Below are 18,750 nucleotides of genomic sequence, written 5' to 3'. Positions count from 1 at the left end.
ACTTTGGAAATTCATTGTTGCCAAACAGAATGTGTAGCTGTATATAAGTTAAGACTCTACCATGCAAAGTGAAAGCTATATATATATCAACATCATCCATAAATGCAACTGACTTCTTTGGGATCCCAGCTCATCTGAAAAGGACTGACTGTATGCTGAGGCCTGAAAAGTCGACATTTCAGGTTGCTCACATTGTTACGCTGAAAACGTGTAGCACATTATTAAGTGCAAAATATGACGACAGAGACCAAATACATGGCTGAACAACTGAAGTCACATATCAGAAAAGAATTTCGCTTTCAAAACTTCAACAATTAGTGTCTTCAGTTCCCAAAAGCTGAGTGTTGTTAAATTAAAAGGTGATGCATTACAGTCGTTAACGTGCCCCTGTCCCAACTTTTGTGGAGTGTGCTGCCAGCATCAAAGTCAAAATGAGAGTGCAGTATATTTACAAAAAACAATAAAGGTAATCAGTTAAATATCTTGTCTTTGTACTGTATTCAACTGAATTTTGGTTGCTAAGTTTTTGCAATTGATTGCATTCTGTTTATATTCATGTTTTACAGAATGTCCCAACTTTTTGGAATTTTGGTTGTATGTTTGTATCTGTCTGTAACTCTATGGCTGTGTGTGTGAGAGTGGTCCTGACTAAATCAGCCCTAAAATGTGATATTTTTAGTGATACTTCAGTTACGGGTATCGTGGAGCAATTAGTGGCTGGAGTACATCAAGCCACAGAAAGAACAATTAAAGCTGAAAGCGGTAACTGAGTGAGGCTCATTTAAAAAATGAACAATGGCTCTGCCGCACTGATGTCGTCTGGAGGAGATCAAAGGGTTGAGCTGCGACACAGATGTTGGCTGCGCACTCAAAGATACAAAGGACACGAGCCAGATTGCCAGTGTTCTTCTATACCGCAAGCAGAGCCGCAGCACATTGTCCGAGAGTTCATCAGACAGCTCATCACGATGAGTGATACGTGTGGGTGCGTGAACTTTCCCAGTGGAGGGGGAGGAGGCCAAGCTCTCCCCCTACAGTACAAGCACAAATGCACAGAGGCACACATACTCACACCCACCTTCTTATGACTGTTTTTTGCTGCCTTCAGGGAAAAAGCTGCACTGCACTGTACTTGAAAATGTGTGGTGTTTACTGGAAAGCACTAAACTATATTGTAAGGTTTAAGGTTTAAATAAAGATTAGTATATTAAGAAACTATGGTACTGTGAACGAAAGATAATCCAAAAGGGAGTCTTTTTCTTAGTCATCCACAGACGTGAGAAAATAATCAGCCCTACACAGATCATATCTTATTCTGCTGTATATCATCTCATATCTTTCACAAACGGTGAGTTTCAGACTAAAAGCTGAAAGGATCAGTATCAGTCTGTTACCTCCAGTATCTGGTCTCCAGTGAAGATCTTCCCACTTTGGCCGACGGGCCCCTCAGGTAGGACGGAGCAAAGGTAGTGGTGTCCTGCCCGAGCCTCCAGACTGATGCCAAGACCACTCGTCTCACCGAAACGCTCCAGCTGACACACCTGAAAGAGCGAGGTGAAGTTGAGTGGTGGAAGACAAAGACAGAGAAGCAGAGGGAACTAAGTGGATTTTTCTTCTTTAATCTTAATCCTACTGACTGTGATACCTGCAGACCCGAGAGGTGTACTTTTTGTCTTTTCTCACAGGTGCTTTACCCTATAATTCTAGGTTTTCATGATATTGTCAATCAATTTGTTCCTAACTTCATGTCACTGTTTTCTGTTTATGTTTTAATGAGTCTTTTTGTAAAAATACTAACATCGTGGTGAAGGGAGACCTTAGTCAAAAGCATCCAATTCCCCCTGTGCAGTTTTAATAGATAAACTAGATGATTGGCTGAGCTCAGGTTTTCATTTAATACTAGGGATGTAAATGATTAATCATTAAAGGGACAGTCCACCACAAAATACTTATTTTTCTTCTGGCCTGTAGTTCTGTTTATCCATTTAGATTGTTTTGGTGTGGGCTGCAGAGTCTTGAAGATAATCGCACCATAGAGATGATTGCCTTCTCTCTGATATAATGGGAATAAATGGCCTCTTGTGGTGGTCAAAGTACACACACACACACACACACACACACACACACACACACACACACACACACACACACACACACACACACACAAAACACTTGAAAAACTCAATTTTTCAAACTCAAGCAATGTTTCTTTTCAGAAATCATTACTCAAGATAATCCACAGATCTTGTTGTGAGCAGTTTCTTGTAGGAACTACTTTCTGTCTATGGACGAATCTACCAGAACTGCTTTCTTTCTACAAGAAATTCCCATATATATATACATATATATATATATATATATATATATATATATATATTCGAGAGAAGGCAAACATCTGTACGGCCAATATCTCAAAAACTCTGCAACTCACAAAAAAACAAGTAAGATGCATATATCTCACTGCAGGCCAGAGGAAAAATACTGAACTGTCCTTTTGATCAAATCGTCCTTTTTAACAAATTAAAATATACTGACTGATAATATATGTTTTGTGTACCAAAACATGTACCTTTAACTTCCTTCACCAATAATGCTACAAGCAAGAATTAAGTTAACATTTTGCTGTTTGTTTCTTACTGTAGTTTATTCTTGGGGTCCTCAGGCAGTAATCTTTGTATGTTAAATAGGTTAGGAAGATGAGGGTTAAATGTGTAATTATATGCAGTGTTGTACAGGGTGAAATAAATTCATAAAGCTCATAGATATGTACAACACAGACATTTTTAGCCTTTTCACATTGTGTGTAATTTTAAATGAGTATCTTCATTACAGGGAGACATACAATAACTTCATATCGTGGCCCGACTGCATGCTGCCACCTCTTCCTCAGATCGTCCTCCTCAGCTGGCGTCAGTTTCACACCTGTTAAATGTGCAAACATACAAAAACAATCACCATCATGTCACATACACACAGATATTGCACAAAGAGACAAACACACATCCCCATTCACGCTGTCCCTAGCCATAGATGATCCAATCAATAAAGAACAGCATCGTATATGAAAACATCACCTTGGCTGTTTTATAGAGAGGAGACAACATAATTCTCCTGTGGCAAAGCAGGATGTCAACCACAACCAGTCTGACAGGCACACACACACACAAACACACACACTATATACACGCCCCCACACTACAGGAACACATGCATGCATATTTACACCCACCATCTTATGATTTCTTGGCAAACTAATGTTTTCTCGTTCATCTATTAAAGCCTCACAGCAATCAGGGCTTATTTGGCTGCACTCTCTAATCAAGCCCAAAAATCCTTCTCTAAATAAAGCCATATATGCAGGCGGGGCGAGAGACAAATCATCTGGAAATGAGCTGAATGAGTTGGATAAACACATGACTGCACAACACTATAAATAGACTCCCATCAAAGAGCATGCTTCGCTGCCACATTGCTGTTCCCTGAGCCCAATCAGCATATCAGACTAAGTCCCATGATCCAGTTCCAGACTGCAGTGCACTATGGGAAGGGGAGCTTACCGTTTCTGGAATCATGTCGGGGTCGTCTGTTGGCGTATGCTGCTCGCCGGGAGATTTCACGCAGCGAGCAGATTCCTGGGAGACGGGGGAAACACGTTTGAGCACACATGAAAAAACACAGGGATACAAACACATACAAACACACTTGAGACTTTTGAAAAAAAGATAATGTGTACAACTTCCCAGCATGCATTTGAGAGGTGAAAAGATGCACGGGGTAGCAAGTTCATCATCACCCCAAGCAATATACCACAATATGTTTTAGTTCTATTTTGAGCAATTATCATAAAGTTAAAGGTGAAATACAAGTCCCATGTAGGGCTGTGATGTAGCGTAGCTCCTTTAACTAACAGGGCAGTGTGTAAGTGTATGTGACATGCAAGTGAAGGAGAGCAAGCAGCAGACTGCTGGTGTTGCTCATAGCGGAGCAGAAACTTAAATTTAGCCGTAAGCTGTCAATCTGGCAGTAAATGTACTGTACAAGTTACAGTGTCAGTTAATTATTGTTATCCTGAACAAAAGACAAAAGCCCGCTGCTCTGAAAATACAAACACTTGGAGTTCAGTGACTGCCAGACTCTGTTAATATACTGCTCAATTTAATCATCATAAACATCTACTCCTTCTAAAAGATAACTGATGATTTCTTATGACTCATAAACAGTTAATAACTAATTCTGCAAACATTCTGTATTAATTTTAGCTCCATGTAAAATGAATAAATGGAGAACAGGCAGTGTGCGTAAAACAAAAACAAACAAAATAATTCCAGACCAGGATGTTAATTTCCAAAGTGATCATACTGGCTGTAGGATTGTTTTTAAGAAATCAGCATGTTTACTTTATCTCTGATGATATGTCACGGTAGTTTTATGCTTTAGTACAGTAAATAACCAGACACTGCTCATGTAGCTTATGTTAGTCCATGCTGTCAAATCACATGTTCTCCATTTGCTCAGATACTTCAAAACCAATCCTCTTATGACACCACTGAGCCAATATATTCCCCTCTCTTTTAGCACAAAGCACCTGTCTCTTGAATCTTGTTGAGGCCCACTCTGTATGGATTGCCCTCGTGGAAGCTGTGGGAGTGTCGGAGCGGCTGCAGAGGAGGAACTGGGGGCAGGATGTGACTCAGACGGACGGCCTTTCTCAGCAACCTCAGTCTGACCAGGGGACCCGTCCTCCTCAGCACCTCCATGGCACGCTGCTCACTGCAGCCCTGCAGGCTCACACCATCCACCTGAGGGAAGAGAAGAGCGATGTAGAGAGTACTGATGGTTGGATACAGAAGCACAACTTTACAGCATGTGCAGGTAAATTTAAAAGGAAAAAAATCAATAGCAATCAAAAATAAAAATAGAGCAAGATGGCAAGCATAGGTAAAAACGAGATGATGAAGAGATGGATGGGAGTTAAAGTAAAACTAGAAGAATTCCCCTTCATCAGCTAAAAAAGACCCTAATTGGTGTGTATGGAACTACTAAAAGTTGCCAACTGTGCAGATTTGGAGACACTGAAATCGTTAAGATTCAGCAGAGAATATATTTGGGACAACAAGGTATTTGTCGTCAGGGGGCACAATAAAAAAAAAGCCATCTGTTGTGTTTTTAGTGGAACTCACAGACAGGATGATGTCTCCAATGTGGATACGTCCATCTTGATCAACAGTGCTGCCTTTCACTATGCTCTTCACTATCACACCAGCGCTGTAGACTGAGGAAAGCAAGATAATTAAATGAAAACTTAGCATTGATTGTGTTAATGTGGCTCTAAACTCACACATCATCAATAATGCCTTACATTAAGTGGCTTGGAATAATGATAATTAGCTCATTTTTCATAAGGGTAAAACTTATTATTACCTGAGTTTAGGTCACCTATGTAGCTGGAAATGGTGAATCCCAGGCCACGACTGTTTTTAGTGAACTGCACACTGAATTCATGATCATCATTCAAGTTATTGAGCTGCAAAGAAACACAGACAGGAAAATCCAATGCACATCTTTGGGAGGACACTGTACATTTAATGTCACTGATTAGCCAATTATTTAACATAAAAAGTTTGCATTTGATGGTAATTATGTGCTGTTATTCTTTAGGGAGATACACACACCTTGTCGTCCAAGCTGTCCTGGCTGAGGGCTGGAGAGGAAAGGTGGTTGTCCTTGGTGATATCCCTGGCGATGAGCAGTTTCACCTTGCTACCAGCATTTCGCAGTACCTGCGCCAGGTGGTCATTTGTGAACCGATGAAAAGTGATAGTGTGTGACAATTAATAAATAAATAACATAAAAAGGGACAGCTGCTCTAAAGAAGACAGTAGATTAGCACCATTTGGGAGTCAACTGTGTGGGAAACAGTCCCAGATGGTTCCATAGAAAAACTCGGTGAAAAGGCTGTACGCTGCCCTTAAACAGAGAGGGGCAGTTAACCACATGTACATTTGCCAAACCAGCTAGTCTTCATCATGTCTTCAACCTTAGAATGTTTTCTCCTGTGAAATCAAAAAATAAACTTTGAGAACATTTCTGATAAAGCATAAATATCACCTTTGTGTTGCTTTTCCAAGTAAGTTTTCTGGTGTCTAGTCTTCGTCTCATTTTGGTGCGCCAAGCCATAATGGGCTCATTATTGCCAAACACCCACTGGTACTTGACAGTTGATGAGAACTGAAGTTGCAGTGAGTGTTTTTCCCCCAACATTGACAAGGGGTAACAATAAGCCCATTCCACGCTTGAAAAAAAAAAAAAAACTTCAATGTGCGACACAAAGGTGAGATTTATGCTTTATCAGAAAAACAGTTTTAAAAGAGAAAAGACTTCAAGGATGAAGACTTACTGGCTGTTTTGCAAATTCAGACTACGTCTCATAAACTACAACACTTACTGCACATCCTTGAGCCTTTCTATGGAACCAGCAAACAGTGGATACACACAGTGCCTGGGTCAGACTAAGTACAATTTAGCCATTATTTCACTCCAAATAACATAAAGAATGCATTATCACTACAAATAAAGACAGAAACACTTCAACTCATCATCTACCTTTGTAAACCTTTTACAAACGATGCCTCACCTGTGCCACCTGCTCACTGTTCATGCCCGCCAGATCTGTGTCTCCGATGCGCAGGATTTGATCGCCACTACGCAGGCGCTTATCCTAGGGAGCCCCAGAACAATAAAAGCATTTAGTGTGAATTGTTCTTTCTTAAAAGTTTTTAAATGTATTCTGCAGATTATACTCAACAAAAATATGTTGAGATTTTGGGAAACACACTTATTTGAGTCCTTGTTGAGAGTTAGACACAAAGAATGAAACCACTTTAACAGACACAACTACGAGACATTTAGCTTAAATTAGCTTCCTGTCTTCTTCTTTTCAGTGTGAGGTCGCCAGAACTCCTGGCCAAGAAATAGTTCACATAATTCCCTGTAAAAACACATTTTCATGCTTCTAAACTACATATTTTTGTATGGATTAAACGATTAGTATTAATTTATTAACTTTAGATAGCTGTTGGACAGAGCTACGTAGGTTAATTGTCTTGTTGAGCTAAGGTAAGCTAGGCTAAGCAGTAGTGTTAGTAGCTAAGTATTAGTTTTCTCATCTAAATCTCACCAAGAAAGTAAAAGAAAGTAAAAAATCATAGCCTGTTCCCCAAAATGCTGAGCTAATACTTTAACTAGTTAAAATACTGATGAAATGACATTTCAAGAGTGTCAAGCATCCAAATCATGGACAGGATAGGCAGGCGGATGCTAGCTAACTAATGAATCTTAGATACGTGTCGCTTAAAACTGAAGATCAACTGATGCATGAATTTCAGGATATTATTGGTTGAAACTATTTGGGTCAAACCTATAAAAGCACGTCATATTTAGTTTTACTGGAAGATGATTGGATTTTGTAGAACATCAAGAAATGTATTCTTTTTATCTAGACTTTAAGGTATGACTATATTGATTGGCAGGTAGATTTACTTGTCCAGCAGCTCCACCAGGAAGGATGGTCTTGACCATGACGCCTGTGCTCCGGCCTCCAATGATGCCAAAACCAAGCCCTTTCCCATCATTGGTCAGCTCTATCATCTCCACATGACGCCTCTAACACGGCGGAGGATAGACGAAGAAGAAGAAGAAGAAGAAGCAGGGAGACAGGAAAGAAGAGAGAAAGAGAAAAATCTATTGTAATTAAACTGGTAAAAAAAAAATGAAACAACATTAACAGGGTGAAGTGCTGCAGTAAATGTATGTGTTTCCCTCGTTTATCTAGATCCACAGACACGTTTACAGCTCTACAGTAACACTTCACATCTAGGCTCACTGTACCTCATGAGCAATAGCTGACAGGTTTCTCCCCATCGACATGGTGCGGGAGATTCGAGGGGGAGTGCAGTACTAAAAAATAAATGTTACGTGTAAAACAAAAGCAAACCTGAAATGACACTGAGTTATTTGAGCAACCTGTTACGATCAGCTGAAACCCTCAGACGGTGTACTATCCAACTGAGCATGAGTTTTATAATGTAATGTAATATTCTTAAATGTAAAATGTGACATTTGGAAAGGTGGTGAGTTACATTTTACAATTGAAAGGAAAAAAAAATGGTTGGTTCATAGAGCAATAATTTATGGAGTGCATTAAGAATAAATTTATCCTTATTACTAAGCGATTTCTCATTTACGACGGATATTTTATGTACCTGTGATTCGGTGTGAATGCAGTTGTCTGGGTACATGTCTGGGAAGGACAGATCCTGTGAGCCCAGAGAGGAGATGCTGCCGTCCCTGTTGACGGATCTGGCATTGCTGGCCCTTCGGTTCTCCATGGCCCATGTGTAGGAATCGCTGTGGCTCAGGCCCACTGGCATGCCCTGACAGGGGCCACAGTTCATGGACACAGATTTGGAAATGCCCCTCCCTTGGTACGACTGAAAAAAGCAAATGGAGCAAATGGAGAGGATGCAAGTAGAAGAGACAGATCGGGTAAGAGAAGGATTGAGGGATGCAGGGGAAGGGAGAAAGAGGGATTGGGAGGGAAAATGGATGAGTGAGATAAAGAGATGGGAAGACGGATTGATAGAGAGGTGGAGACATTAATTGAAGGAAGGAGATATGGAGACAGAGAGGAATAGGATGAGGGTGGGAGAGTGATGGAGGGAAATAGAAAGGATAAAGAAATTGAGAAAAGGAGGGCATTGTGAGACAATGGAGAAAGATGTGGGAGGGAGAACGGGGGGGGGGGGGGGAGGGTAAATGTGTGTTAGCCAAAAGAAAAAAAAAGTACAGAAAGATAGCTTTAAAATGGAGCAGAGTGGGAAAAGATAGGAGAGTGGGAACACAAGGATCTCAGATAAACGCTTCTGTTCAATACCACATAACCACAAAAAAACGTTCCCTTTTGTCTCCTAGGTTTTCTGTTTCAAAGTTTAAAAAGGGAGTTTCAGAAGATGCTTGTTTCTGATCTGTATTCTATTCAATTCTAACAACTTTGACACCTGTTGAAATAGCAAGAATAAAAGACAGAACGCTATGAAAATACTAACAAGCATATTCACTCCCCTTTCATATATTCTCAGTGCTATATATAAAAACTAGTGAATTCATATTGGAATAAAGACTGTTTACTGGAATCAATGACTTGTTTTATATCTTCTTCTGAACTTATGCAAAAATATGATGTGGAATGGGAAGGTAATTTTGGAAGCACTTACAAATTAGAGTTACTGTATCACTAGAGGCAAATTCATACCGGACAAGAATCCAACGATGGAATTTTAACAGGTTACAAAAAGATATTTGTACAAATCTGAGGGTCATTTGGCAGAAGGACTGAGCAATGAGACATGGTTAAAAATACTGTTAAATACTGCAAAATAAAGGAGGTGAGGAGGAAATTTACTCAAAACAACTTACTGGTTTTGTGTTACTCCCACAGGCTGAGCTTGCTGACCATTTATATATGTTAAAAATGTCTACATTTTTGCATGCAATCTGGGAATGTAAACATGTTCACTCATCTCAGGAAAAAGTTCTATAACACATAAGGTAGTTCAAGTAGTTTGGTTCCACAGTGCCAAAGTCACCAAGACCATGACTATTGATGATAAATGTAAGGGTTGTCATGGCTGCCAGAGTGAACATCAGATTATGGGAAATAACATCCCCTCCAGATTTTAAAAATGGACAAAATCTACAGGAACAGTATCGAACAAACATAGAGTCAGTGATGAACATGAGAACGCCTGGGTTGCCAAACAAACAAAAAATAAAACTCATATTGTTTGCTAGCTGGCTAAAATGTTAGTTGGCCTAGTTAGCCAACTCTGACGGCTTGACAGAGAAGCTCTGATATCAGATTTCACTTTCCTCAGCCTGTCAATCAAACAGTTGTTTCAAAAACACACTCACACCGAACTGGCACAATCCAAACTTTAAAATAAAAAAAATAAACCATGAAACACACACACATGAAACACTAAAAATGAAATATGATACTGGCAATAACAGCTTCTTACAAGATTCATAATTGAAACTGTGTTTAAAAGGAAAAATTAACACATCAAACAACAGCCTGGAAACACCCCCACTGTTTAATCAAATCAAACTTTTAGCCACATGGAAAAAAATATTTTCAAAACTAAACAGACCTCTTGTAAAAACAGATAATAACCTCCCCAGTCCGGTCCAAGACTGGGAAAAAGATCTAGCCGTTACCATGAACACCAACTCCTGGATGCACATCTGCAATAACATCCTCTCAATGTCCAAAAACTGCAACTTATTCCATACAAAATTTTAGATAGCACGCATCTCACACAATATGTATTACATAGAATGGAACTCATTACAATGTACCTTAAATACCACTTCATGCCACCTGGCTCTGCTCACCCATTCAAACATTCTGGTCACACATCACTCATACACTCAATCAAATGACGCAGAATTCCCCATCAATCTGACTGAAATATGAGCAACCCATACTGGTCGCCTTAACAATCGCCAAGAAAACAATACTCCGAAACTGGAAAAATAGAAAAAAAAACTCTCAACATACTTCATTAACTAACAACATCAAGTATCAGCTATAAACTACTTATTTACTTATGTATCTATTCATTTTTATTTTACCTATTCCTCTCTCCCAATATCATTGATTAAGAATATGTATATGTGCCAGTTTTGTGCATCATTATTGTTTTATTTCTTGATGTTTGCAGTTATGTTTTGTTTGTTTTTTGTCTGTCCTTGTGTATTTTGTCTGTTGTTGTTGTTTTAAATTGGTGTTTAAAGTTTCGGTGCAACAGAATTAAATTTACATTGAAGTTTAAATTCAGTCTTTATTTTAAGATAGTTTAAAAGTTGAAACATGATTTAATCAGGTTTAAAATTATTCCTGGTTGGTGCAATCAAGCTTTTTTGCTCATAGTGTTGCTGGGATACTATAAGGATCTGGCTGTGCCGCTGAGGCTACTAAACGTCTCGTCTCTAAATATATTTACCATGGGCCTTGGATATCTTACTGTCTAATAATAAATCTTTAATTACAAAAAACAGTGAATTTTATAGAGACAAGAACTTGAACTGCGCCAGTGTCTATCCCAATAAAAATCCAGAAGCCTTTGACATAATCCAGTGCCATGTTTCCTGGAATGCACGGATGCTAAATGACTACAGGCTCACAGCACACAAAGCTAATATAATAATGCCTGTGTGTGTGTAGATCTATGGCGCTTATAGTGTTAGCCTATTACAGTACACCACAACAGACAATTGCAAAGCCGTGATGATTACCGCCTACAAATAAGTTAAACACCTTTATGGTGTCACAATGTCACACACCATCAAGTGTGCACACAGACTGTACGTGTGTGGGTTATGATGAAGCAGACATGTGTGAATAAAATTGCTTATGGTGACAAATCAGCCACCAGCAGGACATCATCCCACACATACATCAACTCAAAACTTATAACAATGTCACAGATGACTTCTGCAAACTCCTCGACATGATATGTAGCCACTTCTCCCTTCCCTGCTCTCTCCCTCTCTCTCAGGGCTTTAGCGGTAAGCTTAGGTAAGCTGATTACTCATCCAGTTTGGTTCCTGCATTCAGTATTTTGGGAATGATTCCGACTCCTTCCCCACCATTCAATATACGCTGAACGCCCACATGCTCATGCTCGCGCTGTACCTTTGCTGGGGGCTTCCGCTGAGCTTGCTGTAAGCTGAGTATGTGATGGAACAGGGGGCTCTGCAGGACAGTCTTTAGCAGGGAGAGTTTCTCCTGTGTGGGGGCCTCTCCTCGCTCCTTCAGTTTGGCTTGCAGTCTCTCCACAGCCTCCAAGGCACGCTGAGTATCTGCAGAGAAATTGTATATCATTTGTGTCATTCAGAGACAGGATTTCTCCCCCTGGTTTGGCTTCGCAATAGTTTCCAAATGTTGCAGCAGGTGCTGTGTGACCCTGACACAAACCCAGACCTTTGGTAACAAGCTGTGAAATGTCAATACTTACTATGGACCAGTGGGGAAAATACAGGAGTATTCTCATTGATTTTGTTAAGATAAAACATCTGTCTTTAGAATTCAGAGTGACATCCTCTGTTAGCGCTGATCCACAGTGTGATCAATATTAAAAACAACGTGTTTTTGGAGGTTCAAGTGGACAGGAAGAGTGTTTTGTCTGAAAAAATATCCCTGAACCATGGCTGCTAGAGCGTGACTTCTTTAAGTTTCAGAATCAAATGCTGTCATTTCCTGGCAAAGTTATTAAGTTCCAGCCTGACACTTCTGTGTTAGCTTGCTGCCAAAACTTAAGCAAAATGTTCCTTTGTAAGAGGTCTGCAGGACATAGATAGACATCGCCAGGCCTACCATATGACTCTGACCTGAGGGACACACTTGGACCAACCAAACATCTTATATGATCACACACTTAATGCACTTTATGTATGTAAACATTATGGTACACATTACAGTTCAGGATTGTTTTAATTGCCTCAGTTATTATGCTAATTTTGTGTTTCAAATTAAGATGTGCAGTTTACCGTATGCATTACATATTTCAGTAGGAATATTTCCACAACACTAATATGCACTTGATGATTTAAGCCTTCTGATGAATACCTCATTTCATTATCACTTATAGTACTTTAAATATTATTTCATTTGTATATTTTTATGTATAGTATTTAAGTTGTTTCATGTCCTCTTCCTTGACTATTTATTAAATAGTTCCTATATTTGCCTTTGTTTTGCAGGGACAGGTATAACAGAGTAGGCCACCAGGTGCAAACAGTGGAGGGAGAAGCATGCTGTGAATGCCAAGAGAGTGAAGTTGGGTGTACTGTACTGTCTCGTTGTTTTGTTGTTGATTAAAAAGAAGAATAAAAGAGAAAAAAAGAGAGGTTGTAGGCCGCTTATTACCCACAGCCTGAAAGAACTGGAAAATTGTAACAACCAAAAATAGAAGGTGACATGTGCGCTATGTTGCTCTTAAGTCCCATTAGAACAAATCTGTAAATACATCCAAAACATTGCTGCGTATACAATTCTCACGTATTTGTATTCATATTCTGTAACTGTAAAATGTTTAAGTTTCTATTCTATTTTTAGCCATTTAACTCATTTGTATATATAAATATATATAAATATCCATACTTTTTATTTCACACATACTTTGACAACGTACTTTCTTTTACACTTGCTCTGGCAATGTAAACCTCTGTTTCCCATATCAATAAAACTCTTTTGGATTGACTGATTGACTGATTGACTGATTGATAGATAGATAGCTAGATAGATAGATAGACTGATTGATTGATAGATAGTAAACTTTATCAGGATGTGCCATCCTTCTTGCAGCACTAAGAAGCAAAAACACCAACTGAAATGTTGCGTCAGGTCATATCGCCCTTGTTTATTTAGTGTGTGAGCTGCAGCTAATGAGCATGAGCCACAATTGCAGTAATTGTATGTGGCAGAAGGTTAAGACCCTGTAAACTCTTCACCACAAAGTTTTGACTACCGACCAGGCTGTGAGTTCTGTGCCACCTGCACATGTGACTATTCCCTCCTGTCTGGCTGCGGCAGCCATGCCTGACACCTTAATTTTAAGCCCCTGAAGATGGTGGCCTGGCGGCAGGGAGTCTTACTGAGGTTACTGGAACATGTTTGGCTTTAAACAACGCTCTACATCTGCAGCAGGTCACTTACCCATGATGTCCATCGTAGCCTGACCAGATTGTTGGGATGAATTGTTGCTTTGTGACTTTCTGTCTCAGTTAAATGTCATTCTTCTCTGTTTGGCACCTGCATGAACAACAAAAAAAAAAAAGAAAAAAGTTTCTTGCTTTAACATGACCTTGTATTTTATTTACATTTCTGTGGCAGTGCATTTGTGGAAGCTGACAGTGCAGTTGTGGATTAGAAGTGCCAGGGTGAGGTTTGTCCTTGAAAATATCTCTGTTGATAAGTGTTAAGTACAATTATAGCAGAAACACTTTTATTTGTCCTCCTCTGCTCATATTAAAAGGACTGTCTGCTCTGTCTGTTAGTTGTATCATTTTACCTCTACATCCTCTCCTACAAGGCCATGCTTGTTTGCAAGCGCCTTGCTTGTGCACTAATGCTCTTTAGCGGGATTTAAATCTTCTCCAAAAGGCTTTATCAGCCAGTGATGGTAATTAACAGCGACACATGGCCTCCCGACCATTCTGACTTGAGGGGAAGCCTGTATAGCATCAAAGCATGATAGCAATGACATGATTTGATTTGCAAAACGATGGGCTGGAAATGACAACGTCTCCTCTGAAATCTAATTAGGGGCCATTGATAGGCACGATGGGTATCGCAGTATTTATATGCCCTTCACGGCCGCCTAATGAAATCTATATCTTATACCTGTTGATGTTAAAGCGATAGTGCCTCCTTCAGAATAAAAAAAAAATCACTACATATGAATGATTTACAGCAATTACCCAGGCCCATTAGCTGCTAATTTGTAATCTACAAGACAGTCTGTTAATTTCTTTAAAAATGACCTGTCCACATTAGGACCTATTACTGTGACGAACAGAGGGACATCACGGACAGTTCAGATTCAGGATCGCTTGTTGCACAAAGCCTCCTCTCACCTCCATTGCAGCGCCGGTAGACTATCAACAGGTCCCCACTGAGCTCCAAGTACAGCACATCCACCACCTCCACCAGTCCGCAGTGGGAATTCACCTGTACCGAAGACCGAGAAGGACACTTTCCCGGCGGATGAAGTCATAACAGCTTATTGGGAGACGGCAAGATTTCAAGGAGCAAGCTGTGCGTTTTATTTTCAAGCATTGTGTCCGCGGCGGCTTGTGAAGTGCGCCGTGCAGTGCGCATGTCACCCTCTGATCTTCAGGCACAGGGCTCATCCCTGATGAGAAAGAAGTAGCCTACAGTAATCCTGTAATGCATTTCAGTGGGACACTCTGCTGATAAAACGCAGGGATGTTATTGTGACAGCTAAGTAAACTCAAATTTATTTAGGTTGCTTCCCTTTTCTTAATTCGTACTCATGAGAAAATCAGAATAAAACCATTGAAAATCAGAGAAAAAAAAGTTTCAAAGAATGTGAGAATATGAGAAAGGGATATCATGAAAAAGTAGGACAAGAATGATATGAAGGATATCACAAACTAATAATAATTCAATTTTTTTTAATTAAAAGGCAAAAAATTCATATTTAGTTCTCACCTTATTGTAATAACCTTCCTTTGTTGGTATGTCCTTTGCAGGTCAACGAATAATTGGTATGAATGAAATTAATCTCCAACTATTTTTATAATCAGTTAATTGGTTTGAGTTGAATTGTTTAAGTAGCTTTAAGTAAAAAAAAAAAAAAAGATAAAAAGGCAAAATTCTCTATTTTTTACACCTTTGTGACAATAAACTGATGGATTTTAAGAAACACTGATAAACTTTTGTCATCATTTTAATCAAGACAATAATAGACAGATTAACTGACTGTATATATAATAGCTGATAAAAAAAAAAAAAAATCTGACCTACAATTTGGATTCTTAGTCAAAGTGCCTCATACAAGCCAAAGTATATTTGTAAGTTTTTTTTAAAATGTATTTTATTAGAAAAAAAAAAAAAACACTAACAACACAGGTGTTACCAATGATACTAATTAAGGTCCCTTCATTTCCTGTAGCAGAGCTTTTCCAGTGAGCTAACACGCACAACAGCAGCACCCTGGCTCTGTTTTACCTGAAAGGAGTGGAGCCTTTATTAGTGTCATTGGTAACATCTGTGTTTACCCTACTCACTATTTCATGTCAATACGTCTGCCATGAATAATCTCTTCACCAGGTAGCTAACTAGACGTGAAAATGTGTTGGCTGTACATGCCGTCTCTCTATTTTGCTCCTCTGATGTCCGACCTCAGGCTCCTTCTCCTCCCGGGCATATTTTCACGTCTAACTCAGGAATTAATTAGTTCGACCAAACCAGAACTGGTGATGGTTGGAGCAGTGGACGGTTTTGGTGAGACTGATTTTGTTTCTGCCGAGTTTGACTGAAGACGGGGATGCTAGCTAGCTAGCTAGCTGACGTTGCTATCTAAGGGTTATCTTGACACGCAACACTTGATGCGCAAACTCTCGCGAGATTTGGACGAGCTGTTTCTTAAATGTGCATCTTGTACAAACTAATTATGTTGTAAAAGGTAACGATGCTGTGGGTTAGTTTTAGCTAGATTTGGGGAACAGGAAACACTTGGTTAGGGTTAGAGAAAGATCATAGTTTTTTCAGTTGACAGATAATGATGACGGATAATGAATGAATGAAGATATCACTGGCTCAATATTAGCCTAGCTCAGCTGTATCGACATGACATGACCGATATGTTATCTGATTTTTTTTTTCTTTACAGCATATAATGCAGATTGTTTAATTACATTTTTTTTTCTTCTATTTGTGTTGTTTTTATTCATAGTTAGTGTAATTATCAAAAATAACAATGAAGGTTTAGTGTTTGCGATTGCCTGATGTGAGATATTTATATCTGAATTTCCATATCAGTATCAGTGTGTGCCCCAGAAATCCAGTACTGGTCAAGCTCTGACTGTGATTTCACTTGTATTCCTCTTTATTTAACTGTGACTGTGACAATGCATGGAACTGTACCAACTGTACATATTGCACTTGTCACCCAGAGGCACAAGTATGCAGTCACACACTAAGTCATGTCTAACAACAAAAAGACACCTCTCACTTTGGGGCTTCTTGTCTGGTGGTGGGGGTCTGATGGGGTCTCTCTCGCAGTGAACAGTCTGGGAGCCCCTGTGTGTCTCCACACGGCAGGTGGAGCCCTCGGTCCAGAGATTTAGGAGCGAGATCCAGTTCCACGTTTTCCACCAGACACCCCCACTTCATATCTCTCTCTCTCTCTCTCTCTTTCTCTCTCTCTCTCTCTCTCTCTCTCTCTCTCTCTCTCTCTCTCTCTCTCTCTCTCTCTCTGCATCCCCCAGGCAGGAATCATCACCCCCCTCCCCACCTCCCCCACGCAAAACCCACCCACCCACCCTCGGCTCCCCGCCCGCCTGCAACGCAACGCTCCTCTCAGCCGGGCTGCGCTCGATCAACCGAGCATCCACCGCGCCTCCAAATTGGTTTGTCATTTCTGACCCCTCTCTCTCTCCCTCTCTCTCTGTTGACCACGGTCCTCTGCTCCGCTGCGCTCTGCGTCTGTGGACTCCGGCACAAGTCAGCAAGAACATAAAGGCAGCCAGGAAAGATAAAGAGAGAGAAAAGGAAGGAGGGAGGGATACAGACAGACGGATAGAGAGAGATACGCCTCTGTCCTCCTCCAGCACTTTACTGGACTTAGTGCATTTGGACGGACGCGATGCATCCTCTTGTGTGAGCGCTGATCGGGATACTAAGCACGCAGCTATTGGTTTATTACACCCTCCTCATCTTAATCTCCATCCCCTCTTTCGCTCGTTTTTTGCAGCAGCAGCAGCACCACCAACAAGAATTAGCCGGAGTCGAGGCGGTGAAATTATTTATCGACTGTGGAAGATATATTTCTATCAAAAAAAATCTGCTGGGGACTGTATGCAAGAGCGCAGAAAAAGGTTATTCCCGACTCCTGTGTGCGCTGGATGTGTATATATGCGCCTATATCGCTGCGACTGGTGATACGGTAAGGATCCGCTCTTTATTCCTGCACATATGATGTAGATTTTTCTCGCAGTAAACCTCTTGGCTGTGTGTCAACCTGTGTGTGTCACTGACCTGCTCTGAAAAGCTGTACGGCAGCGCTGACTTTGGTTCTCACGGATGCCCATGGGAATGTGGCCTGCGATTATTGTACTTCTGGCCCTAACGGAGAGCAGAGAGAGAGGGGAGGGGGGGTAAAATTGTAATGTATAGTTCCAGTATTTGCACAGATGATGGTCCAGCAGCGACTTGTGGCTGGATGGGCGTCGCTCGGATGCGAGACGTCGCTGAGGCGAAGTAATAAGCGATGATACCACTCCAGCAAGTAATCAATGCAATCACATTATCCCATGACGGCTCCACGGCCAAGGTGTACACATAATTATTATTCTGTAGCCGCGTGGATGTGCCACACTGCAGGATGCAATGACAAATCGCGTGCTTTGGCGTGATGGATGACAGATTAGACTAAGTGTTCACCTCCTCAGGTTTTTTTTTTTTTTGTTGTCCTATTTCATGTGGCTGTCATCTGAGTACATTGGAATGCAGTTAGCTTATTTCGAGGCTGTGCTGCGCGGTTTGTCAGCCGCAGTCTGAAATCCAGAGTAAATCCAGCTACTCTGTAAGAAAAGGAGCATCCAGCAGGCCAGTGCACCCCAGGATACGTCAATCATGCGGATTCATGAGTGAAAGCTATGGCTCTTATTTACTGAAGAGGCGTCCAGATGACCTTGATCTGCTGCTGGAAACTAGTGAAGGTTGCACAATTCTTTGATTGTTGACCTAAACTGCAAAGAGCGCCCTGCTTCAAATGTGTGAGACCACAGATTTAGAGTGCACTCTTTGAAAAGGCAAACATGCACATAGCCTTTTCCCTTTGTGCCTCCATGCTGATGATGAACTATGTGGTTACTCATAATAGGGCTTGGCAATATATCGATGTTATATCAGTTTTGTCATATGAGATTAGATGTCATCTT

The 18,750-nt window shown here is 40.4% G+C and overlaps 2 protein-coding genes across 9 annotated transcripts in view; one reads left to right on the top strand and one right to left on the bottom strand.

Moving 5' to 3' along the window:
• The window catches only part of LOC146330032 (multiple PDZ domain protein), a 52,848-nt gene extending 37,912 nt beyond the window's left edge, over window positions 1-14,936 (bottom strand). The window contains exons 1-14 of the mRNA XM_084715470.1: window positions 14,698-14,936; window positions 13,778-13,873; window positions 11,756-11,922; window positions 8,262-8,489; window positions 7,888-7,956; window positions 7,540-7,662; window positions 6,635-6,718; window positions 5,673-5,780; window positions 5,422-5,524; window positions 5,181-5,272; window positions 4,586-4,799; window positions 3,558-3,632; window positions 2,843-2,922; window positions 1,395-1,541 (exon numbers count right to left, since the gene is read on the bottom strand). Of these exons, the coding sequence (XP_084571596.1) occupies window positions 1,395-1,541; window positions 2,843-2,922; window positions 3,558-3,632; window positions 4,586-4,799; window positions 5,181-5,272; window positions 5,422-5,524; window positions 5,673-5,780; window positions 6,635-6,718; window positions 7,540-7,662; window positions 7,888-7,956; window positions 8,262-8,489; window positions 11,756-11,922; window positions 13,778-13,790 (1,503 nt within the window). The 5' untranslated portion in view covers window positions 13,791-13,873; window positions 14,698-14,936. The remainder of the gene's footprint in view (window positions 1-1,394; window positions 1,542-2,842; window positions 2,923-3,557; window positions 3,633-4,585; window positions 4,800-5,180; window positions 5,273-5,421; window positions 5,525-5,672; window positions 5,781-6,634; window positions 6,719-7,539; window positions 7,663-7,887; window positions 7,957-8,261; window positions 8,490-11,755; window positions 11,923-13,777; window positions 13,874-14,697) is intronic.
• Window positions 14,937-17,167: 2,231 nt separating this feature from the next.
• Window positions 17,168-18,750, top strand: part of adgrl3.1 (adhesion G protein-coupled receptor L3.1) — a 168,201-nt gene continuing 166,618 nt past the window's right edge. For 7 of the 8 annotated variants that reach the window (XM_084715469.1, XM_084715462.1, XM_084715468.1 and 4 more), the window contains exon 1: window positions 17,169-17,753. The gene's annotated coding sequence lies outside the window, so the exon portion shown is untranslated. Of the gene's footprint in view, window positions 17,754-18,750 lie in introns of all 8 variants that reach the window. The other variant, XM_084715465.1, reaches the window with a different exon arrangement.

This window comes from Lutjanus erythropterus, chromosome 3, assembly GCF_056507025.1.
Source record: "Lutjanus erythropterus isolate fLutEry1 chromosome 3, fLutEry1.hap2, whole genome shotgun sequence".
Lineage (NCBI taxonomy): Eukaryota > Metazoa > Chordata > Actinopteri > Lutjaniformes > Lutjanidae > Lutjanus > Lutjanus erythropterus.
The sequence above is the reverse complement of the archived record's forward strand: the minus strand, read 5'-3'. Positions and strand labels throughout refer to the sequence as shown.